Source organism: Trichomycterus rosablanca, chromosome 3 (genome assembly GCF_030014385.1).
Source record: "Trichomycterus rosablanca isolate fTriRos1 chromosome 3, fTriRos1.hap1, whole genome shotgun sequence".
Lineage (NCBI taxonomy): Eukaryota > Metazoa > Chordata > Actinopteri > Siluriformes > Trichomycteridae > Trichomycterus > Trichomycterus rosablanca.
In genome coordinates, this window is record NC_085990.1 from 3,160,072 (window position 1) to 3,186,577 (window position 26,506).

At 41.8% G+C, this 26,506-nt stretch overlaps 2 protein-coding genes across 2 annotated transcripts in view; both read left to right on the top strand.

Moving 5' to 3' along the window:
- Positions 1 to 15,818, top strand: part of dgat1b (diacylglycerol O-acyltransferase 1b) — a 35,127-nt gene extending 19,309 nt beyond the window's left edge. Inside the window, exons 8-17 of the mRNA XM_062991707.1 lie at positions 1,954 to 2,019; positions 3,334 to 3,437; positions 3,514 to 3,552; positions 4,229 to 4,270; positions 4,366 to 4,410; positions 7,253 to 7,365; positions 7,526 to 7,591; positions 7,781 to 7,868; positions 12,602 to 12,664; positions 14,032 to 15,818. Of these exons, the coding sequence (XP_062847777.1) occupies positions 1,954 to 2,019; positions 3,334 to 3,437; positions 3,514 to 3,552; positions 4,229 to 4,270; positions 4,366 to 4,410; positions 7,253 to 7,365; positions 7,526 to 7,591; positions 7,781 to 7,868; positions 12,602 to 12,664; positions 14,032 to 14,196 (791 nt within the window). The 3' untranslated portion in view covers positions 14,197 to 15,818. The remainder of the gene's footprint in view (positions 1 to 1,953; positions 2,020 to 3,333; positions 3,438 to 3,513; positions 3,553 to 4,228; positions 4,271 to 4,365; positions 4,411 to 7,252; positions 7,366 to 7,525; positions 7,592 to 7,780; positions 7,869 to 12,601; positions 12,665 to 14,031) is intronic.
- A 7,510-nt stretch (positions 15,819 to 23,328) lies between these two features.
- Positions 23,329 to 24,637, top strand: gpr20 (G protein-coupled receptor 20). The gene is made up of 2 exons (XM_062991565.1): positions 23,329 to 23,345; positions 23,554 to 24,637. Exons 1-2 carry the CDS (start codon positions 23,329 to 23,331, stop codon positions 24,635 to 24,637), a joined length of 1,101 nt encoding a protein of 366 aa, XP_062847635.1.
- Positions 24,638 to 26,506: the final 1,869 nt, after the last annotated feature.

Here is a 26,506-nt window from a genome sequence, read left to right on the forward strand (position 1 = left end):
TTCCACCATTTTAATGAGATTCCAATCCAAAGGTAACGAAAATGTTCAAATGAAGTGAACTTCAAACTGTGTAGGGAGTAGGGAGCGACGCTTCATCACTACGCCGGAAGCTGGCTGGAACATTTACACGTTGTGTGTGTTGCGGGGTAAGACGGTCGAAACGGGTTAATTGTCACACGTAACTAATGTTAACACACGCTGACGCTAGAGACTCTTGTTGTTCAAGAGTCATTCTTTGTGAGTCATGAGTCGAGTATGAAGTCGCTGTGTGTGTGACTTACTCTGAGTGGCATTGTGGTAAAACATGCTAGCACACCAGAGCTTACATCTCAAACTCATGAGTTTAAATCTTGGCTCTGTTAACGACCAGCTGGGCGCCTGCATGGACGATTATTGGCTTGTCCGAGGGTGGGAGTGCCGTGGGGATTCCTCATCGCTGCTGCAATTACGACCCCTGCTGGCTGATTCATAATAGAGATCGGTGTGTGACTCTCCATGCGCAATACTGATCTTCATATGATCCCACCCCATGCATGGGGAAAAAAAGCGGTTGGTACAGCACACACTGTTTTTTACAGTTTTTACTCCCTGCTACCCTCTCATGGACTGAAGGCAAGATGTCTGCGGTTCTACAGACTTGATCTTTTATGAGTTTGAGGCCCTAAAGATATTAGCAGGCCAGTCATTCCCTGGTAGATTCTCCACTCTTCCATTTGGAAATAACGGCTCTTGCTGTGGTTCATTGGAGTCCTAAAACTAGTTACAAAGGCTTTTTCTCAGCTTTCTCAGGACCCCCGTTTGCTTTCAGAACAGCTTCAGTTCCTTCAGGTTCTAGGTTCTAGTCCATGTTGACATGATTGCATCGTGTAATCGCTGCAAATTTCTCTGTATTGGATTCAGATCCGGTAACTGGGAAGGTTAGTGAAGCAATTGAGGGTTAAGGGTCTTGATCAAGGGCCCAACAATGACAACCTGGCAGTTGTTGATGGGGCTTGAACCAGCGACCTTTTGATTTACATTATGAGATGAGTAAATTGTGGCCATTTAGGATTGTATACAGTCAGCAACAATGATCAACTTGACTGTGGTAAAAATTTGGTATTGGGGGCCCAGTGTGTGCCAAGAAACCATTCCAAACATCTTAACCCCACTGCTGCCAACCTGAACGACTTGCACCGAATGGATCTCGTCCACTGATCAATGCGGTTTGCGCCAAATTCTGACCCAGAAATGTATTTGCAGGTCTTCTACAGTCCAGTTCTAGTGAACCTGTGCCTATTCTCGTCCTGGATTCCTGTTCTAGCAGTTTCCAAAACGTTCAAACCAGCCTGGCACCAACAACCATGCCGCGGCCGCTCAGACCTTCTTATTGTTTTATATTCAGTACATGATTTGAAGATTAACTGAAGCTCTTGACTTGTGTCCATATTTTTTTCTGCGCTGCTCGTCTGTCTGATTGGATGCATATTAAAAAATAGGTGTATGGGCGTCCCTCCCAAAGTCCTGGCCGCTTGTGGGCAGCGTGTCACATCCCATCATGCGCTCGCATCTTTCATGCTAACATCCTGTACTTAAATGCGGCCCAGATTTTACAGATCGAGTCCTGAGAGTTCCGGTGTTATGAATGAATCTCGTCATTATAGTTCCCTGAACGACGCCTATACTCCGTAACTCGATGAATTACTCGATTTTAAGACACATACGGACCTAAATTGACCCCCGGGAGTGTAGATTTCCAAACTTACAGGCTTCTGATGGTATCGGGTTGCGGTTCGTTTGCTGTTCTTAACTCCTTCAACTCCTACAGGATTCTGAGTGTTGTTCAGCCGAGGCGCAGCGGCGGTATCAGGTAAAGGGGCAGCGATGGTAAAAACAGTAAACCAGTGCCGCCCACGTTAATTTAAATGGTCTCGTATCCGTCCACTCATCCCTTTATTGTTCTTCCTGACACAGGTCCGGCTCCACCGTCTACTGACTCTGGCGTGTACGTGTCCTACCCTGGAAACCTTTCTTTCAAAGGTAAACATTCAGCTTGGTCTGTAATGTTAATGTAAATGAAATGTTGCTTATTTTTATCCATTTACAAATTTTTACTTTTGTCTAATTGATCATCGGTGTCCTGAAAATTAATTCTGCTTTATCCCATGGACAGATGACTTCTAATTGTTCTAATAGAAAGTGTTTAATTCCTACGGCTGCATCATTAATTCATCATTAGGGGTCGCCACAGCAGATCTAGGTCGCCCTTTATAACACAATCCACCTATTTCCATCTGGGCTTGGGACTGGCATGCTAGGCAGCATCAGACCCATGGACATTACTCAATCATGTCTGGCTGATAGCACCTTTAACATTTGAACCCTGGCTCCCTAGATCTCAGCATTGGTGGGCTAACCAGCTCTGGGACTGGTGTCTTGTTAAAGATGTTGACTTTCAAGGTATTTTTCCCATAAGGATGTTTGGGAAACCTGTTAATGCGTCCATGGTCCTGTAGAACTGTGTACAGTGTATTTTAGGCTCATGTAAAATAATGCACTGAAAATAAGACAAATATAATATAAACACACTGATATACAATTAAAAACAGTTACAAATCAATAGAAAGTACAATAAAAGCTGCACTTAAGCTTTACTTCTTTATTGTTTCCTTATGCTTCTTAATCGCGGAGATGCTTGATCTTGGAATACCGTATTCCGTTCAGCACTGGCGCATTCACATGAGAAGCTTAACGTGACTTATTGTACTAAAACAGCGAGTGAGGAATTTGATTAGTGAAGAGAACTTATGAGCAGTAATAATGAAGAGAAGTTTAGTGCTCCTGTCTCCTTCTTTTACTACATTAAACCACGTTAAGCTTTATTCTGAACCAGAAGCGTTTTAGACTCTGGGAGAAGCTGATTCTGATTCTCACAATTTCTCAGAAGCTCGAGCTGTAACACAAGTTTAAAAGTGAAAGAGGGAGGAAAATCCAGATAAACACAGATACATGTGGAGCTGTAACCCTGGATCTGACGCTTATTCCACACAAACGCAGATTTGTCTCATATTCACACTTTGACTACGTTTTACCGCTCAAGCCAAGTGCTGAACAAAGCGGCTGGTTATATTTAATTTGAGATTAAATTAATAAATTTTTTTTTAAACTAAACACGTCGAGTTTAAGAGTCCAAATAGGGGACGTCGAGTAACAAGGTACCGCTGTATGTTTGTTTAATCAATTTAAAATCATTGTCACATACATAAAAGTACACACAGTGGTGTAATAAAATAACAGCTTGCTGTCTGATCACTTTGTTTTTGCTTGTCACTGAACATTTTCTGTTTTGTTTAGATTTGTATTATTTCGTTTTCGCTCCCACGTTGTGCTACGAGCTGAACTTTCCCCGAACTGAATCCGTGCAGATGGGCTTTTTGCTCCGGAGGTTGTTCGAGATGGTACGTTTTGCTTAACTCATTTACACATCATTTTCTGATAGTCAGAATTAATAATGTAAGTATCTGTGTGTTACAGCTGCTTCTCACTCAGCTGTTGGTTGGCTTAACACAGCAGGTAAGTCTGTGTCTGATCACTGTGTGTTTTATTACAGTTTATGAGGGGCAGGCACGGTGGCTCGATGGGTAGCACTGTCGCCTCACAGCAAAAAGGTCCTGTGAGGCGACATGTTTCCTCCGGGTGCTCCGGTTTCCTTCCACAGTCCAAAGACATGCAAGTGAGGTGAATTGGAGAAACTAAATTGTCCATGACGGTGCTTGTGATGACGCTTTCCTACCATGAATGTAACAAAGATGATGTTAAAATCCTGATAAACAAATAAATATTAGAGTTTATGGTATTCAGTGATAATTTTCTTATTCTGCTGTTGCTTGGTCTTACGTTGCTAACAAACCTCTTATAGTGTAAAATTTAAATGACCAACATGCATGGTTTATACTAATGATAGTCAGCATTGACATATTTGTGTTGTATTTGCTTACAAATAATGACAAATCAATAATAAATGCTTCATTTTTGCTTGATGAAAGCGTCATGCCTTCCTTTATTGCCACTCTGTACCAAAAAAAATGTGTATAGGAATAGTCTGGTGACATTGTTCTTTTTCAGTAAAGCCAATAAATAACGTTTTTGTATTTTTTATATAAATTCTGAGTAATTTCAAGTTTGCAGAATTACAGTAAACCAGACGACGTGTTTAGTTTCACTTTGTGCTTTTTCTCTTTATCTTTAGTGGATGGTACCAGTTATAAAAAGTTCAATGAAGCCCTTGCAGGTACGCTCTTCTAACACGCCCAACACATTCACCCTGTTAAAAAGCAACAGTGTGTAAAAAAATTAGTATAACCCACCTTTCCTGTTATGCTTTAGGAAATGGATTACACCAGGATGACCGAGCGTCTTCTCAGGCTGGCTGTAAGTAACACCAACGATTTATTTATTGTTATATTATTCAGTCTTTCTTTATTTATACTGTAAGTGCTACATTCTGGAATCTGAATCTCAGGGCTTTGGATCCACCTCCATCCTCCTCAGACCGGCCAATAGGAGCGCTATTCGAACCCAAATCTGAGCAGTAGTGGGCTGGTCTGCATTCATTTATAATTCACTAACGTCTGCCGGGTGGGCGGGTTATAAGGATTCCTTAGCGCCTGCACAGAGACGGGGGATAATGGAGATCAGTGCGTTACTCTCCATATATGATACTGATCTCAGGTGAAAAGAAGTTGTCGGCCAATGCACACGTGTCGGAGGGGGTGTGTGTTAGGTACGGCCAGAGTCGGGGTCTGCAGCCATGGAGAAGATATGGAGATATAACCAGGGTAATTGGATATGACTAGATTGGGAGGTTTTTTTCTAATAAGCTTCATGTATGTCCAGAAAAATATACCCATCTTTAACCCCATAGTTTCTTCTTCACATTAATGTGCGACTGTGGGTGGAAAAAATCTTAAACAAGACGTTGATGATGGCAGGCATGTTACAGAGGGCCTAAATATTAATACTATGTCTCTGTGAAGTCATGTCAGCTTTACTATGAGCAAAAATCATTGGTTTTAATAATAGGTTGACAACACGTCACCACAATTTGGTGCAATAACAGCCTCTACTCGAAGGGAGAGCAAAATTCTGGAACTAAACGTGCACTTGGGGTTCCTGTTCATCTTAAGGTGTTAGATAAGCAGTTATAGTTTTTGGGGGGTTTTGTACATTAAGAACATCTACAGTGGACCAAGTAAAAATTGTACCAGGAGGCGCTTAGGTGGCGCCGCTTAGGTGGTCGTCGCTTCGAATCTCAGCTCTGAAACCGGCAGGCTGGGCGCCTACATGAACGATTGGCTGTTGCTCATACAGGGTGGGGAGCCAGATAGGGACTCTCTCATAACGATGCAGTTACGACCTCTGCTGGCTGATTGATGGTGCTGCACAGAGACGAGGAATAACACTGATCACGGTGTGGCTCTCCGTACACAAAGCTGATCCACATATGAACTCTACTGCGCACGTGTCGGAGGGGGCTGGCTCTCCCCAATCAGGGCGGGGATCGGCATCAGTACAGAGGAAGCGTAATGCAATTGGGTAATTGTATAGGGTAGAAGCTCAGCGGTTAAGGTACTGGACTAGTCTATCTTAGACTATCTTAGGGTCGCTGGTTCAAGCCCCACCACCAGACTGATGGGTTTGATGTGGCGTCCAATGAAAATGCAAGTTTAAAACTCACTGTGCTCCTCAATACGACACATTCAAGTTCCACTATTTTTAATAAAGATCACACACACACACACACTCAATTAAAAGGAACTTCATCTACATTTTACCATGAACTGCACCTCGTTAGCCCCGAGCCAGGAGTGATGAAACTGATACGGTGGATTCGGAGACGCAGAATTTATCCTGAATTTCTCCCTTTTCACGGTGACTTTCAAGTCCAAGTGACTCTCTGCAAGTTTCTCGAGGCGAGGCACTAAATTTAGGCAGCCCACTTTCATAAAGTTATATAAGTCGTATGTTTAATTCCAGTCGCACCACGTTTACCACGTTTACCACGTGTCAGATGGAAGATTTTAGCCATTTCTAGGGATTTTGGTTTAATTTGCAGGTTATGATAAAATAATATAAATAATAATAATAGTATCAGCTTGGACAGCGTAATGATAGTTAGCAATTCCTACACATCATTCTCTATAAATAACATTATTTTGTTCCTAAAATAAAGTAGAGAAGCAAAAGCCTAAATACATGACCTCACAAAGTGAAGAAAACTGTACGTCCGTGTGTATGTGATTAACAAATCTGAATTTTCTTCAGAGAATCACATTTTAAAATACGCTAGCCCACCAGTGCTAACAGCCATAACATTAAAACCACCTCCTTGTTTCTACACTCACTGTCCATTTTATCAGCTCCACTTACCATATAGAAGCACTTTGTAGTTCTACAATTACTGACTGTAGTCCATCTGTTTCTCTGCATGCTTTGTTAGCCCCCTTTCATGCTGTTCTTCAATGGTCAGGACCCCCACAGGACCACCACAGATCAGGTATTATTTAGGTGGTGGATCATTCTCAGCACTGCAGTGACACTGACATGATGGTGGTGTGTTAGTGTGTGTTGTGCTGTATGAGTGGATCAGACACAGCAGTGCTGCTGGAGTTTTTAAATACCGTGTTCACTCACTGTCCACTCTATTAGACACTCCTACCTAGTTGGTCCACCTTGTAGATGTAAAGTCAGAGACGATCGCTCATCTATTGCTGCTGTTTGAGTCGGTCATCTTCTAGACCTTCATCAGTGGTCACAGGACGCTGCCCACGGGGCGCTGTTGGCTAGATATGGACTATTCTCAGTCCAGCAGTGACAGTGAGGTGTTTAAAAACTCCATAAGCGCTGCTGTGTCTGATCCACTCATACCAGCACAACACACACTAACACACCACCACCATGTCAGTGTCACTGCAGTGCTGAGAATGATCCACCACCTAAATAATACCTGCTCTGTGGGGGTCCTGTGGGGGTCCTGACCATTGAAGAACAGCATGAAAGGGGGCTAACAAAGCATGTAGAGAAACAGATGGACTACAGTCAGTAATTGTAGAACTACAAAGTGCTTCTATATGGTAAGTGGAGCTGATAAAATGGGCAGTGAGTGTAGAAACAAGGAGGTGGTTTTAATGTTACGGCTGATCGGTGTATTTACTTATGATATATACATACTTATGTTCACTATATGTCGGTTTCTTTTTTTCTTAACTGGCAGGTTCCCAATCACTTTATCTGGCTGATTTTCTTCTACTGGTTTTTCCATTCGTCCATGAACTTCATGGCTGAGCTTCTCAGATTTGGAGATCGAGAGTTTTACAGAGACTGGTGGTATGTCAATTCATCACATCATAAAATGCGTCTGTGTAGAGAGATCAGTGGGTTTTCAGACACACCCGTGGACTGTGGGGTTTCGAACAGGTCTGTGATAAGTGATCTGTGTTCACAGCTCAGTTCTGCATGTCTGACATCGGCACATTTTTCTTCGCAGGAACGCCGAGAGCGTAACGTATTTCTGGCAGAACTGGAACATCCCCGTGCATAAGTGGTGCCTTCGGTAAGTGCCTCCAGGCTTTCGGGGGAGCGTCGATAGCTGAGAGTCGCCGGATAAAATACAGCGCGGTGAAGCGCATCCACACTGTAATGAAGAGACACAATAATGTGATCCGTCTGGCACGTTACGTCTGCTTATTTACTGTGTTGACTGTTGGCGCTCTCTATAACTCTCTCTTCTTCTTTTTTTTAGACACTTTTACAAGCCCTTGCTGAGGAAAGGGGCCGGAAAGTTAGTGAGCCAATCAGCAGTATTCTTCGCCTCGGCCTTCTTTCATGAGGTGAGCTGTACATAAATCAGACCTTCTTTTAAACGCTGAATCTCATCATTTCTGTTCAGTTTAACAGCTTGTGCAGGCGTGTAATGTGAATGCCAAAGATAACGATTATTTCTGGTGTCCATTCTGTTATTTATTAGGATTGCATACTTTAGCCACAGCCGTTGCTAACAGGTGCAATAGAATATATACAGTATATATATATACAGTGTATCACAAAAGTGAGTACACCCCTCACATTTCTGCAAATATTTCATTATATCTTTTCATGGGACAACACTATAGACATGAAACTTGGATATAACTTAGAGTAGTCAGTGTACAGCTTGTATAGCAGTGTAGATTTACTGTCTTCTGAAAATAACTCAACACACAGCCATTAATGTCTAAATAGCTGGCAACATAAGTGAGTACACCCCACAGTGAACATGTCCAAATTGTGCCCAAATGTGTCGTTGTCCCTCCCTGGTGTCATGTGTCAAGGTCCCAGGTGTAAATGGGGAGCAGGGCTGTTAAATTTGGTGTTTTGGGTACAATTCTCTCATACTGGCCACTGGATATTCAACATGGCACCTCATGGCAAAGAACTCTCTGAGGATGTGAGAAATAGAATTCTTGCTCTCCACAAAGATGGCCTGGGCTATAAGAAGATTGCTAACACCCTGAAACTGAGCTACAGCATGGTGGCCAAGGTCATACAGCGGTTTTCCAGGACAGGTTCCACTCGGAACAGGCTTCGCCAGGGTCGACCAAAGAAGTCGAGTTCACGTGTTCGGCGTCATATCCAGAGGTTGGACACATGAGTAGACACATGAGTGCTGCCAGCATTGCTGCAGAGGTTGAAGACGTGGGAGGTCAGCCTGTCAGTGCTCAGACCATACGCCGCACACTGCATCAACTCGGTCTGCATGGTCGTCATCCCAGAAGGAAGCTGACGCACAAGAAAGCCCGCAAACAGTTTGCTGAAGACAAGCAGTCCAAGAACATGGATTACTGGAATGCCCTGTGGTCTGACGAGACCAAGATAAACTTGTTTGGCTCAGATGGTGTCCAGCATGTGTGGCGGCGCCCTGGTGAGAAGTACCAAGACAACTGTATCTTGCCTACAGTCAAGCATGGTGGTGGTAGCATCATGGTCTTGGGCTGCATGAGTGTTGCTGGCACTGGGGAGCTGCAGTTCATTGAGGGAAACATGAATTCCAACATGTACTGTGACATTCTGAAACAGAGCATGATCCCCTCCCTTCGAAAACTGGGCCTCATGGCAGTTTTCCAACAGGATAACGACCCCAAACACAACCTCCAAGATGACAACTGCCTTGCTGAGGAAGCTGAAGGTAAAGGTGATGGACTAAACCCAATTGAGCACCTGTGGCGCATCCTCAAGTGGAAGGTGGAGGAGTTCAAGGTGTCTAACATCCACCAGCTCCGTGATGACATCATGGAGGAGTGGAAGAGGATTCCAGTAGCAACCTGTGCAGCTCTGGTGAATTCCATGCCCAGGAGGGTTAAGGCAGTGCTGGAAAATAATGGTGGTCACACAAAATATTGACACTTTGGGCACAATTTGGACATGTTCACTGTGGGGTGTACTCACTTATGTTGCCAGCTATTTAGACATTAATGGCTGTGTGTTGAGTTATTTTCAGAAGACAGTAAATCTACACTGCTATACAAGTTGTACACTGACTACTCTAAGTTATATCCAAGTTTCATTTCTATAGTGTTGTCCCATGAAAAGATATAATAAAATATTTGCAGAAATGTGAGGGGTGTACTCACTTTTGTGATACACTGTATATATATATTTTTTTTTTTTATATATATATTTTTTATATTATCATTAAAATTAATTATATATTATAATTATAATTAAAATTATATTTGTTATTATTATTATTTTTTATTTTTTTTATCACCATTATTGTTGTTATTATTATTATTATTATTATTATTCACATTATTTTATTATAATTATTATTTTTATTATTAGTAGTAGTATTATATTATTATTATTTTTTATTACTATTATTATATTTGTATTATTATTATATTTAATTATTTTATTTATTATTAGTTTATTATTATTATTGTCATCATTATTATCGTTTTATTATCATTATCATTATTCTTATTATTTTATTATTATTATTATTTATAATTTTTTATGATTATTATTTTATTATTATTAAAATTATTTTATCATCGTCATTATTATTTTTATTATTATCATTACCATTATTATTTTATTATTATTATTTAAATTATTTTATTATCATTATTATTATTATTATATTATTATTTTTATTATTATATTTAATTATTTTATTATTGTTATTTTTATTATTATTTTATTATCATTATTACCATTATTATTATTATTATCATTATTATCAGTATTATTATTTTATTATTGTTGTTGTTGTTGTTGTTGTTGTTGTTGTTGTTGTTATTATTTTATTATTATTGTTAGAGGTCCAAGCACTTTTTCTTTAATGATATGGACATGAGATCTATAGGTCAACAGATAGTAGTTCCTTCACTACTCTGGTGCTCAAGCCCGATTGGCCTGACGGTGGCGCTATAGCATAGCCTCAACCTTTAAGCTCCATTTCTCCACACTGTATGGCATAAAGACAAAATAATTTTCCCCCGATTACTCGCCTTATTCCCTACAAAGAGAGCCGTGTAGCTCCGCCCACTTAGATTTACGGCTGATTTACATAATATGCAAAATAACACGCACACATTTTTGGGTGTGAACTAGGCTCTTGATTTTCACCCCACATACACAAATAAGGTTGTAAAGGAACCCGGTTGGAATTTCTGTACAGCGTCATTGCCAGATGCCAATCAAAAACATGAAGCACCCATACTGCATCACACCGACTGTCACCGAACCTCAGAGGTACAGAGCATACACCCCCTATGTAGCAAAAATATGGTGTAACTGCAGTGCTAGGTGGCGCTATAACAGGCGAGTTAATGTTACACAAACAGAGATTGTCTGACTGACATGAAATTTGACCCGGTGCTTCTGTGTCCTGTCTTCTTTCAGTAATGGTCCCATACTCACATACTGGGCCACACTGGGCTGTTATTATTATTAAGGAGCATCAGGTCGAAGTGCAGCTTTATGTCCCTATAGCTCTGGAGGAGAACATGACCACCGTTTAGCTCTCCTCAGCACAAGTGAAGGTTAAAAGAAAGTTCTGTTGAAAAGCTGCTGCAGCTTCGTATCTCACCGCTGCTCTCTGAGATAAGCTCCGGACTGAAAGAAATAAACAGTCGGGAGGATGCAGGTACATCCAGATAGCACGGTGAGCTTAAAGAGCTGCTCCCAAACGTGGTGGAGAATTCGTAAATAGAACAAATACTGTGGGGTTGTTAGTTCTTGTTCTCCAGTCGTAATGATCATTTTGTATTAGCTTGAATGGGACACTGAAACAAATACAATAATCTGTATGAGACACACCCCAAAATTAGGGCAAAAAACTGAAATGGGTCATTCCTGGGATTCGATGCCTTTTGGACCTTAAAACTTTTTGAAAATGAAACTGAATTAAACACTGTTTAATTTGTTTTTCATGTTTTATTATAAAAAGGACGTGTTATACTTCTCCAAACTAATATTGGTCAAGCTAAATTACACATCTCATAGCACTGTGACGTCCAGCCTGTTACGTATGAGGTTGTAACAGGGTGGACCGTAACAGGGTGGACATTCTGACGTAAAATTAGGCATTAGCTAGCGAGTGAGCAAAACCATGCTAGCATAAAAGTGAATTCAGACACAGAATTATCTGCTTTTTAGTGTGATAATTTTTAAAATGATCAAATCGTTTAGCTTTTTCTCATAAATCCCGTAACAGGGTGGACATGTTATGGTTGACCGTATAAGACTTTTAGGATAAAATGTGGAAAAAACAGCATTAAAACGAGGAGTTTAATAAGCCGCTCATCCTCCACAGTTGTTTTCCCTCCAAAAAGATCATCTGAGCTTCAGGAAATGATGTCAGTATGTAAAACAGCTCTTTATTTTAAGAGACAGTAGTAAGAGATAACAGGGTGGACGGCAACTTGAGGGACGTGTGAAAAACCCTCATAATCAGCAATAAAATCAAACTCATTAAGAACAATAAATCCAGGGTTTAGAGGAACTTAATCAAAACTTTTATTATCACGAGATATTTTCACGAATGAACCTCATATATCAGAACTAAAACAGCACTGGGGATCATGGGAAAACCTCTGCTATCTAACAGATAAAAACAGTGTAAATGTATACAGTCATTTTATTTTGGGGGGGTAAAAAATATTTATATTTAATATTTGAAAGTGTTAAAATTATTTCAGTAAGATGTTTAGAAATTGTATTGTTTAAAATATACTTAATAAATACAGTGATCAGTACTGGGGACACAAAAGGCACCGAATTGTAGGAATGACCCAAATACAACATGGAATACGCATAGACCAAAGCTGCGTCCGAAATCGCTTACTTACAGTCAGTATGTACTGCACGGCCAGTACGCAAGTGTGCAGTATGCACTCGTTCGAGTTTTTAATCAGCTAAGGTAATTTAACTTGTTAAGGTATAATGTTGATCAGCTAAAATGTGCATTATTAACACACGGTATGATCGCATCGTGATATGTGGAGATATGTGTTTTAATAAGAGACTTTCCTGGCACTAAAATCTGCTTTTATTTTTGTTTGGTTCGTGTTGAGTGCAGTATCTCGTCAGCGTGCCCTTGAGGATGTTCAGACTCTGGGCGTTCATGGGCATGATGGCTCAGGTAGGAACGCTTCTTATCTAACCAACACATTTCATTATGTTTATATTAAAACATTATACGCTATATTGCCAGAAGTATTCACTCACCCATCCAAATCATTGAATTCAGGTGTTCCAATCACTTCCATGGCCACAGGTGTATAAAACCGAGCACCTCGGCATGCAGACTGCTTCTACAAACATTAGTGAAAGAACGGGTCGCTCTCAGGAGCTCAGTGAATTCCAGCGTGGTACCGTGATGCCACCTGTGCAGCAAGTCCAGTCGTGAAATTTCCTCGCTACTAAATATTCCACAGTCGACTGTCAGTGCTATTATAACAAAGTGGAAGCGATTGGGAACGACAGCGACTCAGCCACCGAGTGTTACCATGTAAAATGACAGAGCGGGTCAGCGGATGCTGAGGAACATAGTGCGCAGAGGTCACCAACTTTCTGCAGAGTCGATCGCTACAGACCTCCAAACTTCATGTGGCCTTCAGATCAGCTCAAGAACAGTGTGTAGAGCTTCATGGAACGGGTTTCCATGGCCGAGCACCTGCATCCAAACCTTACATCACCAAGCGCAATGCAAAGCGTCGGATGCAGTGGTGTAAAGCACGCCACCACTGGACTCTAGAGCAGTGGAGACGTGTTCTCTGGAGTGACGAATCACGCTTCTCCGTCTGGCTGATGGACGAGTGTGAGTTTGGCGGTTGCCAGGAGAACGGTACCTGTCTGACTGTATTGTGCCGAGTGTAAAGTGTGGTGGAGGGGGGATGATGGTGTGGGGTTGTTTTTCAGGAGTCAGGCTCGGCCCCGTAGTTCCAGTGAAAGGAACTCTTAATGCTTCAGCATACCAAGAGATTTTGGACAATTTCATGCTCCCAACTTTGTGGGAACAGTTTGGGGATGGCCCCTTCCTGTTCCAGCATGACTGCGCACCAGTGCACAAAGCACAAGGTCCATAAAGACGTGGATGAGCGTGATAGATAGAACACCTTTGGGATGAATTAGAGCGGAGACTGTGAGCCAGGCCTTCTCGTCCTACATCAGTGTCTGACCTCACAAACACGCTTCTGGAAGAATGGTCAAAAATTCCCATAAACACACTCCTAAACCTTGTAGAAAGCCTTCCCAGAAGAGTTGAAGCTGTTATAGCTGCAAAGGGTGGCGACATCATATTAAACCCTGTGGATTAAGAATGGGAGTCACTCAAGTTCATATGCGTGTGAAGGCAGACGAGCGAATACTTTTGGCAGTAGTGTATTTTTACACCAGTAACTTCAGCAGTACGTATCTGTTTAGTTCGTGTACTTGATTCCTTCGTGGAGATGACAAATGTGAGTGGGTGTGTGTGTGTGTGTGTGTGTGTGTGTGTGTGTTTTGCAGCTGCCGTTGGCATGGGTCGTGGGCAGATTTCTCAGGGGGAACTACGGAAATGCTGCGGTATGGCTTTCTCTCATAATTGGCCAGCCCATCGCCGTTCTTATGTATGTCCACGACTACTATGTCATCCACCACCTGGAGGATGCGGCAGAAGCGGTCGCTCTGTAAAGCTGCACGTTCTGAGGACTGTGTGACTTCCATCTGCTGTACTGGTCCTTCAAGGCAGCTCTGTTTTAAACTGGGAAGAGATCTGAACACACTCGAGGGTTCAGATTGAACTGGAATGTAATCAGGGAATCATTTCTTAATCTTTAAGTTGTGTTTTATGGGGATTTCTGTGCATTTTGTGTGTAGATAAACACACACGTCATGTTTTTTTGGCATTATAGGATTTAGAATAAGGTGTATTTTTTTAAACATGATGTTTACATGTAATTTTAGATACTTTTCTAAAGGGACGGGCAAGTCTTGCACATGCTGATGTTTTTAAATGTATCTGACTGTTCATTTTTAATAGAAATGTTATTAGTTTAATCAATTATGAGTCGGCTGGGCGCCATCTAGCAGGCATAGTCGGCGGTGCCTGCAGCAGACACGTTTCTGCTTGGGCGGGATGACCGGACTACGTGGGTGGGGTCTTCAAACGCTGTGTAAGGACCCTGATTAGCAGATAGAAGCACCTGTGCAGAATGCATGGGTGAAAAAGGTTTCCGCTAAGGGCTGCGTGTGGGTCGGAGGAGGCGTGAGCAGCAATATACCCACCTCGACTGCAATCAGGGATCCTCCAGCAGCGGAAGAAAGATTGACTACGATAAATTGGGAGAAAGTGAGGAAACCCACGCAGACACGGGGAGAACATGCAAACTCCACACAGAAAGGACCCGGACTGCCCTGCCTGGGGATCGAACCCAGGACCTTGTTGCTGTGAGGCCACAGTGCTACCCACAGAGCCACCGTGCCACCCGGCGTTAAACAAACAAAACAAAGTTTGAGTTTAAACTGCATGTTTTCAATCAGCCAAAGTTTGGTAATTTGTTAAGGTACGTTTTGTAAGGCAAGTCTTGCACATGCTGATGTTTTTTAATGAATTTGACTGTTCATTTTTAATAGAATTTAAAATAGTTTGTAATCCATTATGCCTATCCGTTATGTGGGGTGGTTTTTGTAGAAATGAGGATTTTTTTTTTTATCTAAAGTAGGGCACTGCCACCTACTGGTGCCCTACAGATCCCATACAGTCGGTGAATGAAATCCTTTATCCAGATAATTATTCCTTTATGTGGAGACATTCATCAAACATAATTATATTCCGCAGAGCAGCGGAAGCGCCGTTATCTCTGACTGAGTTATTTTCTGCAGATTTGGTTCTTTTGGAGCCATTTGTTTTGGAGATGATGAGGGTGCCAGGTCTCTCCAATCAGCAGGAGTCAGTGATGAATGGCTCTGGAGACGAGCTGTATAATAGCTAGTGGTCGTCCTGTATAAACATCCTATCTGTGCACTGAGGAGCAGGAGAATCTGGGAGGCTGATTGCACGGTGCGGCACTACAGCCTGTTTAAAATACGCTGGCAGAGACTTGTGATTGCGGTGTGTGGGATCGATGCCCTCCATGCTGAGATAAAGTTTCCTCAATAGCACTACACTCGAGTTTCTTTGAGTATTCTTCGAGTTTGACATCCTTGAATTTTGTACGTTTCTCAACGGCCTGCAAAACAATTCAACTACTTTTATTTCATTAAAGTCTGTACTGTCAATATAAAGACCACTAAAGATCTTGTACAACAATCAATAGTGTCATGATTTCTTTGGAAGGATGCGAGTACGGCTGTTCCACAAAGTTTTGGACTCTGAATGTAGTTCCTGTAGGCAGAGCTCCCCACAGTTCCTGTTTTTTTCTTCTTACATCCAGATTATGTATTTATTTATTTATTTATTAGTATTTAACGTCATGTTTTACACACTTTGGTTCCATTCATGACAGGACAAGATTCATCAGTTCACAAGTTTAATATCAAACACAGTCATGGACAATTTATTATCTCCAGTTCATCTCACTTGCACGTCTTTGGACTGTGGGAGGAAACCGGAGCTCCCGGGGGAAACCCACACAGACACAAGGAGAACATGCAATTGTTGTAGGGCAGTTGTCGCCTTGTGGTTAAGGTACTGGACTAGTAATCAAAAGGTCGCCGGTTCAAGCCCCACCACTGCCAGGTTGCCACTGTTGGGCCCTTAAGCAAGGCCCTTAACCCTCAATTGCTTTGACAATATACTGTCACAGTACTGTAAGTCTGCTAAATGCCAAAAATGTACATGTAAATGTAAATTCCACACAGAAAGGACCTGGACTGCTCGTCTGGGGATCGAACCCAGGACGTTCTGGCTGTGAGACGACGAGACGACAGTGCTACCCACCGAGCCACCCCTGTGTTTATATCCAGATTAATAAAAGTTTTATATATGTCTCTGAAACTAGGGCTATTCTTCCTGAATGTATTCCCTTAACCCTCATGTTCTTTTTGGGGTCCCTGAGACCCCCAGAGCTTCTTTAACAGCTCACAAAATATCCATAGATTTTTTTAATACTTGATACTTTAGAACTTTTTCTAATTTTATATAAGCTGCAAATGTTTTAGTTTTATTAGGAATGTGGTCATAATGTTATGCCTCATCTCCAATTACTTTAGTTAATTAATTTGGTTAACTTTGAATTCAGTGTAATTTTATTGTACTCACTGGGAAAACACTGGGACCCCAGATAACAAGACAGTAAAGTTGCTGTAAACAGACCACAAGTGTTAATAAGTATTTCGATGATGATGATGATGATGATTACTGGGTGAAACTGTGTCATTCTAAAAGAGACCACTTCCATCAGAATGAAAAATAAAGTTTTATTTATCTTATTAATCAGGACACCAGTCAGAAAGTCTTTGGATTCGTTGCACTATTCTTTCCAAGGTGGACCTGTGGATCCAAATCATGATATGCCTGTTAAAGCCACTGGACTTCTCAATGTATGGCTCATGGTGTATGTTTTTCACATCATGACAGACCAGTGTCAAAGGTTTTATACGTCTTAATCTCTTAACAACTGGGCCTGTTTAACTTTGGATAATTGTCTGCTAAATGCACTTTTATGTTGTGGTTATAAGTAGTGATGGTGTAGTAGTAGGAGTAATCAGTCGTGACTGAGACGCTTATAGTCCGGATTTAGCTCCATCTGATTTCCACCTTTTTGGACGCTCGACGAAGCTTTAAGGGGTAGAAGATTTTCATGTGATGATGATGTGAAAGCAGCGGCGCATGAGCGGCTACGAGCTCAACCAAAAGCATGTTTTGCTGATGGCATAAAAACGTTGGTACGACGCTAGAAAAATGCGACGATGTAGAAAAGTGATGCTATTTGTTTATTAAAAATTCCTAATAAATAGAATTTAAAAAGTGTAGAAACTTTTTGAAGAACCCTCGTATATAATAGATTATTCTTCCAACACTGACACCAGTTTGGGAAAGGCCCCTTCCTGTACCAGCATCTTTTTACAGTGAGGATTGTGTAGAGGACCTGGCCTGTACAAAGCCCTGATCTTAATCCTATTAAACACCCTTGGTATTAATTATAACTGCAGTTACATTTACTCTTTTAGCATTTAGCAGACGCTTTTTATCCAAAGTGACTTACAGTACTGTGACAGTGTTTTGTCTAAACAATTGAGGGTTAAGGGCCTTGCTCAAGGGCCCAACAGTGGCAATCTGCCAGTGGTGGGGCTTGAACCAGCAACCTTTTGATTACTTATCCAGTACCTGAACCGCTAGGCTACTCGATTTCACTCTAACATCAGTCTTCAAAATCTAGTGGCAAGCTTTCCCAGATTGAAGGCTGATTGAAAGTCTTTAAGGTTAAACCTACATATTAATGCACATGCTTTAAAAAGGTTGCTTATCAAGCTCATGGTCAGGTGTCCACATACTTCTGAGCAGATATTAATCCTGATGTACGTTTTGGAGGGTGCACTCTCTGTTCTCGTTTCTCTCGGTGTGTTTATTCTTATCCTTCAGGCCGCCGGCTCGACAGTGTCCTCGGCGTGTTCCACCTGTCAGAGACGCGACTTTAACCTCACTAGGCTGATGAAAAGCAGAGGCTTGGGATATCGATTCCACCAAAATGACTCAATTTCCTGCCGAGTAATTTTCCGCTCTGAAGATGGTACCAGGGGGTCAGATCAGTGTCACGCTGTAGGTTTTTTTTTTTTTTACGCCCTGGCCTGTATAAAGTTAGAAAGTGTTTACACCCCGGGCTTATATCAGTGATGTCCTAAGAGGTTTCAGTGCACTTGTCACAAGAATGACTAAAGATTATCTTCATAAAAAGCCGTTTAACACAATAAGAAATATCATTTTGCAAATATCATAATGGATATTATCTCATATCTGTCTCGTATCTCATATCATATCTGTCAAAATATGCCTTGAGCTGTCACCTTCATGCATAATGACCAGAAAGGACCAGCCTGTAAGTTTAAAACCTCTGTTATTAATCCGTTCACCCAGACCATCGTGACGAGGACCAGCCTGACCAGCAAGAGCATTTAACACACAAGGTAAACACACTGGATGGCACAGTGGCCTCACAGAAAGAAGTTCCTGGGTTCGATCCTCAGGTGGGGCGGTCCGGGTCCTTTCTGTGCAGAGTTTGCATGTTCTCCCCGTGTCTGCGTGGGTTTCCTCCAGGAGCTCCGGTTTCCTCCTACAGTCCAAAAACATGCAGTCAGGTTGATTGGGGACACTGAATTGCCTTATAAGTGAATGTGTGTATGGGTGTGTGTGTGAGTGTCTGCCCTGCGATGGACTGGCGCCCCGTCCAGGGTGTTACTGTGTGCCTTGCGCCCATTGAAAAGCTGGGATAGGCTCCACAACCCCCCTGCGACCCTGATTGGATAAGCGTGAGTGAATGAGTGAGGTAAACACACACTGTTTATATTCATGCAGAGTTAAATTAGAAATCTGAAGCATCGTGCTGTTGGATCCTAAATTCACTGTAGCAGGGATTTCTGGAACAGAAAGAACGGAGTTTTGGCAGATGAAACAGGATGAATTTCCTGACAGGAAATGTGAGAGAGCTTCCGAGACGTCTATTAGTATAAATGTATCCTGTGCTTTTGCTTCTAATCACTGTGATTACAGAGCTTCATCACCTACAGGTGATATGTCACATTTAATGTCATTTTTAATTTTCTACACATCGATTCATTTACAGTCTAAGCTGGAGTGTGTACGACCGATCAACTTGAATGTATTTGTATAAATATAAACAACTTTTGAAGTCTGTGATGAACTAAAAAATGTTGGGACGGGCAAAATAAGATGGAAACATTTAGGCAGTGTTATAATAACACGTTTGAAACATTCAATCATTCAGGCATGTGAATTTGTGGCAAGTTGAAGTACAAAAATTGGGCTTCAAGGGTTTAGTCTTTGCAATCTTAGATGGGTTGTATCTCACAAGAGAATTGTCAATCAATTAAAAAAAAACATTTATCAAAGCAAGCTTTGCCATCTACTATAAATAATATTGTTAAAAGATTCAATAAATCTGGACAAATCTCAGTTTGTATAGAGGAACAGTACATAGAAAACCACTGTCTTCAGACCCTCAGATGGCACTGCATAAGAAACTATTATCTTACTGTACTAATATAGCTGCATGAGATTGAGAGTACTTCGGAAAACCGTTGTCATTTAACACAGTTTACCGCCGCATCAAGAAATGCAACCAGGAAGAGAAAGTCAGACATCAATTCTATGCAGAATTAGTCACATATTCTCTAAGCTTGTCTCAGATGGACAGAAAGATAGAAAGAAGTGGAAATGTGCTGTGATTATATGAATCCATGTCCAACAAAGGACATTAAGCTTTGCATGCCAAGGACAAAAAGGACCTTTCAGATCGATTTTAGCAAAAGGTGCAAAACTGCAACATTTAGTGTTCTTAGGTCCCAAATGGACAATAGAAATTAATGGGAGAAGTGATCCTGTTCCAACTTCTTTTGAGTGTGTTGCAGAAATCAGATTGAAATTTGTTCATACTGTATCTACAAAATACAGTTAAGTTCGTTTTCTGCATATTCCAGCTTGTTTGGAAGCTGAGGTCAGAGCGCAGGGTCAGTCATTACACTGCACCCCTGGAGCAGACAGGGTTAAGGGCCTTACTCAAGGGATAGCATAAAGCTCTACCCACTAGTGCCTAACAAATCATTCGTCCCAGCTTTTCTGTTTGTAGTGAATTACTGGTAAAACCTCCTTAAGCCGCAATAACGTTTCCTGTAGCTGCTGGTCAGCCATGATCAAGAGCGAGTAGAAATTCAAGATCAGTCTGGGATTTTGTCCATGAGCAGCCCTCTTCATTTCAGTTCACTTATGGTCTGGATCCTAAAATATTTCAAAACGCACATATTTTATTCTTGTTCTGATTTAAAGGTTGATGGTTGAGGTTTGATGACAGTTGATACCCTGCTTTCTCCTGTACTGTAAAATTGTTAACCAGCTAACCAGGCCTGACAGCAGCAAACCAACCCCAAACCAACATGCCATCAGGGCAGTTTTAGCCTAGCGGTTAAGGTACTGGACTATTAATCGATAGGTCACTGGTTCAAGCCCCACCACTGCCAGGTTGCCATTGTTGGGCCCTTGAACAAGGCCCTTAACCCTTAATTGCTCAGACAGTATATGATCACAGCACTGTAAGTCGCTTTGGATAAAAGCATCTGCTAAATGTAAATGTCATGCCTCCTCCACCACGTTTTGTAGTTTGGGTAAGGTTTTGGTTCATGTGTGGGACTTTCATGTCTCCGAACACACAGTGCCTCTTTTTAAAGTTCTCGTCTGTCCATAGAACGATGTGCAGCAATGTCTCTTTCTTTCCACTCCCATTTCCATTCATAAGCTTCCCACCACCCAAATGTAATAATAATAATAATCCACAGCAGATGGAACACCTTTATTTGTCATATATACATTACAGTACAGTTTAGTCAGCCATTGCATAGCAAGGGCCCAACAGTGGCTGCATGGCAGAGCTGGGATTCAAAACCACAACCTCCTAATTGGTAACCAGCAGCTCTACCCACTAGGCTACCAATCTAGTAGCAAACATAAAAAGATAAAGAACGTTCTTTTCTTTTTTTATTCTTTAAAGACACTTGTGATTTGAATGATTTGTGATGTCAGATGTGATGTTACGTTAATGTTGAGTTAATGCAAACTTTGGGACAAAGGGAGGGGTCAGGAATTGAGGGGTGGGAGAGGAACGATAGAGCAATGCAGAGTATCTGTGGAAGGAGCAGCAGACACCGGGGTGAGGAATGAGGCATCGCACCACGACTGGGCTTTAGTGTCATACAGAGGACATTCTGAAAACATGTGTTAGTGTTGGGGTAGTATAAAAGTATTAAAGTGTAAAAGTACGATGCTTTAAATCTGTTTAACACTGGATCATGACCTGAAGAGCTCAACCATGATCTTCTAAATGTGTGGGTAAGTCCTTGTTTCATACTTCATACTTCATGCATGTTCTTTGGTCATCGATCAGACAGTTTGGTGCTAGACTATACTAGACTAATAATGAATAAATGATACATCATTTTATTCATTGTTTACCATTTACATAAACCTGTATTTCCAACATGTGAGTTCAGTAATATCTGCTGGGATTTTTTGGTTAGTTCATTAGTATTTATTAATTATTTATTGTGGGTTTTCTAAATTGAGACCCCACTGCTAAATGATCAGTTTCTCTAGCTTTTACTATTTTTAGCTTGGTATTAGAGGTAAAATGTACATTTATTATATGAACTACTGATATTTCAAACAAAAATACTGTCATTTAGTGTGTTTATTTCAAAAATGTCCGGTGAAAACAAGTGCAGTGTTTTAATGCAATACTAACATTTCAACAAGGGTGGCTTGGTGGGTAGCACTGTCGCCTCACAGCAAGAAGGTCCTGGGTTCGATCCCCAGGTGGGGCGGTCCGTTTCCGTTCTGTGTGGAGTTTGCATGTTCTCCCTGTGTCTGCGTGGGTTTCCTCCGGGTGCTCCGGCAACCTGTCTGTGGTTTTTCCTATCTTTCACCCAGTGAATTGGACCCACAGTGACCCTGAATAGGATGCAGAGGTGGTAAAACAGACTATGAATGAATAAATGAATAATGTTTCAACTTACCACAGTTTACCACGGTGTTACATTACCTTTACTGTTCATTTCATATGGGAACTAAGGATACTAAGTGCTGAAAACACTGACTATTGCTTTTAATCACATTTTACAAATGTCCCAGCTTTTCTTTAGGGCAGTTGCAGCCTCGTGGTTAAGGTACTGGACTAGTAAGCTAGTAATGCCGAAAATGTAAATGTCATTTTTCAACTTTTTTGAGCAACAGCTAGCTTGTCTCTTACCGTCCCTATAATTAGTCTGAAAGCATTTTGTAAACTCTTGCATTTTGTGAAGCACTTGTGTTCCCATAGAAAAGTGGTTGCATATGTTCGTATTTGGAATACACTGATCAGCCATAACATTAAAACCACCTCCTTGTTTCTACACTCACTGTCACTTTTATCAGCTCCACTTACCATATAGAAGCACTTTGTAGATCTACAATTACTGACTGTAGTCAATCTGTTTCTCTGCATGCTTTGTTAGCCCCCTTTCACCCTGTTCTTCAATGGTCAGGACCCCCACAGGACCACCATTTCAGCACTGCAGTGACCCTGACATGGTGGTGTGTTGGTGTGTTATGCTGGTATGAGTGGATCAGACACAGCACGCTGCTGGAGTTTTTAAACACCTCACTGTCACTGCTGGACTGAGAATAGTCCACCAACCTAAAATATCCAGTCAACAGCACCCTGTGGGCAGCGTCCTGTGACCACTGATGAAGGTCTAGAAGATGACCGACTCAAACAGCAGCAATAGATGAGCGATCGTCTCTGACTTTACATCTACAAGGTGGATCAACTAGGTAGGAGTGTCTAATAGAGTGGACAGTGAGTGGACACTAACACACCACCACCATGTCAGTGTCACTGCAGTGCTAAGAATCATCCACCACCTAAATAATACCTGCTCTGTGGGGGTCCTGACCATTGAAGAACAGCATGAAAGGGGGTAATATAAGTATGCAGAGAAATAGATCGACTACAGTCAGTAATTGTAGAAGTACAAAGTGACAGTGAGTGTAGAAACTAGGAGGTGGTTTTAATGTTATGGCTGATCAGTGTATGAGCATGTAGTGCGTCACTTTGGAGCATGTTGCATAACGTAAGGTGATGCTGACCTGGAGATACCACTGTAATTATTGTATGAAACTGTGGGCAAGGGTTACTACGTTATATGATTATTACCTCGTTTATGGAATGTGGCATTACATCATAATCTGTAATTACACGAGGATAATTACACAAGAAAGGAATAAAATAGCTACGCACTGAGATAAGGAGTGAAGTCATGTGCTTTTCTTCTCTCATGTTACAGGCACACAGCTAATCTGAGAGGCATGGACGTCAGCAAATCTGAAAAGTCGTTATCTTTGAACATCTCAGCAACGCTGACTCCACCGCTCACCACCAACGTTTCCCTGCCATACCGGGAACCCTATCTGCAAAGACTGGTCCACCTGGATGAGGGCCTCTATAATGACTTCTACAGCCTGTGGATTGCCCTACTGGTCATAAACTCTTTGATCTTTATGGTTGGAATGGTGCTGAACAGCCTGGCTTTGTACATCTTCTGTTTCCGGACAAAACTCAAGACCACTTCTGTTATTTATACCATTAATCTGGCCATCACTGACCTCCTGGTAAATCTGTCACTTCCTACACGTATCATACTCTATTACAGCGGAGGCAAGTGCTTGAACTGCTCTTACGTCCATATATTTAGCTACTTTGTGAACATGTACTGCAGCATCCTGTTCCTCACCAGTATCTGCGTGGACCGTTACCTCGCCATCGTACAAGTGGAAGCATCGCACAAGTGGCGCAGCCCCAGTGTCGCTAAAATAATCTGCATTTGCATCTGGCTATTCGCCGTCGTAGTCACCTACGCTTTCCTCACCACGGCGATCAAGCATTCTGCCTGCTGCGTGTCAAAGCTGTTCACGCTGACCGTCTTCGAGTTCTTCTTACCACTGCTGATCATTGTGGTGTTCACAGTTAGAATCACGTGCGCGCTGTCCGGCCCAGGCCTGATGCAGCGGAGCAGGGAGAGACGCATGAAGGCTGTGCAGCTCCTCATCACCGTACTGCTCATCTTCACTGTCTGCTTCACACCGTTTCACGTCTGTCAGGTCATAGTCTACTTTCATCCGGATCTGCCGCACCACGTGATAGTCTACCATGTAACTGTCACCCTCAGCAGCCTGAACAGCTGCCTGGATCCTGTGGTCTATTGTTTCATCACCACCAACTTCCAGTCAACCGTGAGGAGGTTCTTCCGTAAAGCAGAGACAGAACAAACCAGCGGTGATTTTATTAGCATGCAGAAAACATCCAGAGGCTCGGGCACTTTCTTTGCTATAACTAACAACACGATAATGATGAATATGAATCCAACTTAAAAGGGAAAGCTTCCAGTATGAGGGTGTACCAGTGTACACCAATCAGTCATAACATTAAAACCACCTCCTTGTTTCTACACTCACTGTCCATTTTATCAGCTCCACTTACCATATAGAAGCACTTTTTAGTTCTACAATTACTGACTGTAGTCCATCTGTTTCTCTGCATGCTTTGTTAGCCCACTTTCACCCTGTTCTTCAATGGTCAGGACCCCCACAGGACCACCACAGAGCAGGTATTATTTAGGTGGTGGATCATTCTCAGCACTGCAGTGACACTGACATGATGGTGGTGTGTTAGTGTGTGTTGTGCTGGTATGAGTGGATCAGACACCTCATTGTCACTCAACCAAAAATATCCAGCCAACAGCGCCCCGTGGGCATTGTCCAGTGACCACCGATGAAGGTCTAGAAGATGACCGACTCAAACAGCAGCAATAGATGAGCGATCGTCTCTGACTTTACATCTACAAGGTGGACCGACTAGGTAGGAGTGTCTAATAGAGTGGACAGTGAGTGGACACGGTGTCTGATCCACTCATACCAGCACAACACACACTAACACACCACCACCATGTCAGTGTCACTGCAGTGCTGAGAATGATCCACCACCTAAATAATACCTGCTCTGTGGTGGTCCTCTGGGGGTCCTGACCATTGAAGAACAGGGTGAAAGAGGGCTGAAAAGGTATGTAGAGAAACAGATTGGCTAGTCAGTAATTGTAGATCTACAAAGTGCTTCTGTATGGTAAGTGGAGCTGATAAAATGGACAGTGAGTGTAGAAACAAGGAGATGGGTTTAATGTTATAGCTGATTTTGAAGAACTCACTTTGACACTACAGTTGATTAAGTGTAGACTGATGCTTAATAATAGCAATTATACAGTATGTAAAACCTTAAAAATCAGGAAACACAATAAAGTTATTGCACAAAAGGTCAGTGTTTCCCGGATATACTCTGTGTGTGACAAGTGGGATGTGCTTTAGGTGAAAGCTTGAAGGGCAAAGGTAGGGGATGAACGTGAGGGTAATTAGTGAGTCAGTCCATCTTGTATTACCCGGTCTATTTACCTTGTATGTTCCTTCGTTGTGTTGCCCCTCTAGTGTGTGTGTGAAGGCGTGATGATAAAAAGGAAGCTGATGTTACCTAATGTTACCTAATGTTTAACTTACACAGTATGTACAATAAATCATGTGCTGTGGTCAGATGAGGTATATTTCAGCGTAGTGCAAAAGCTAATTTGTTATGGTATGGTATGCATGTGTGTAAAAGGTGAAATTGAAGCAGAGGCGTATATTAAAATTTTAGAGCAGCATATGCAGCCATCAACAGCATAGTTTTATAAGCACAGAGTGCCCGTGCTTGACTGGCCAGCCTGCAGTCCAGATCTGTCTCCTATTGAGAATGTATGGTGCATTATGAAGAGGAGAATCAGACAACGACAACCACAGACTGTTGAGGTCTTGTATCAAGCAAAAATGAGAACAGTAAGTACTCTCAGTTTCCAGTGATGTAACAGTGGTGAACATACCTCCTGACTTTTTTGTGTTGTCAGCGAAATACAAAAGGTTGTCAGCAAAATACAGAAAGCTGGTCAGTGAAAACAGGAAATGTTCTTTGTACCTTCGTCAATTTAATGTGAAGATTTAAAAGAATGAAGAAAACACAGATTTTTATTGCAAAATACCCCAACTTTTTTTTTTTAAATGAGGTTGCATTTGGCCATAAGCACTAAGCAAGGCATTTAGTAAAAACACAAACACATTTGACAGCTGTTAAGTATGGGGAAGTATAATTATTACAGTGGTACCTTGAAACTCAATGTCAGTTGGTTCTGGGAGTGGCGTCGAGTTTCAAGGGTATTTTTT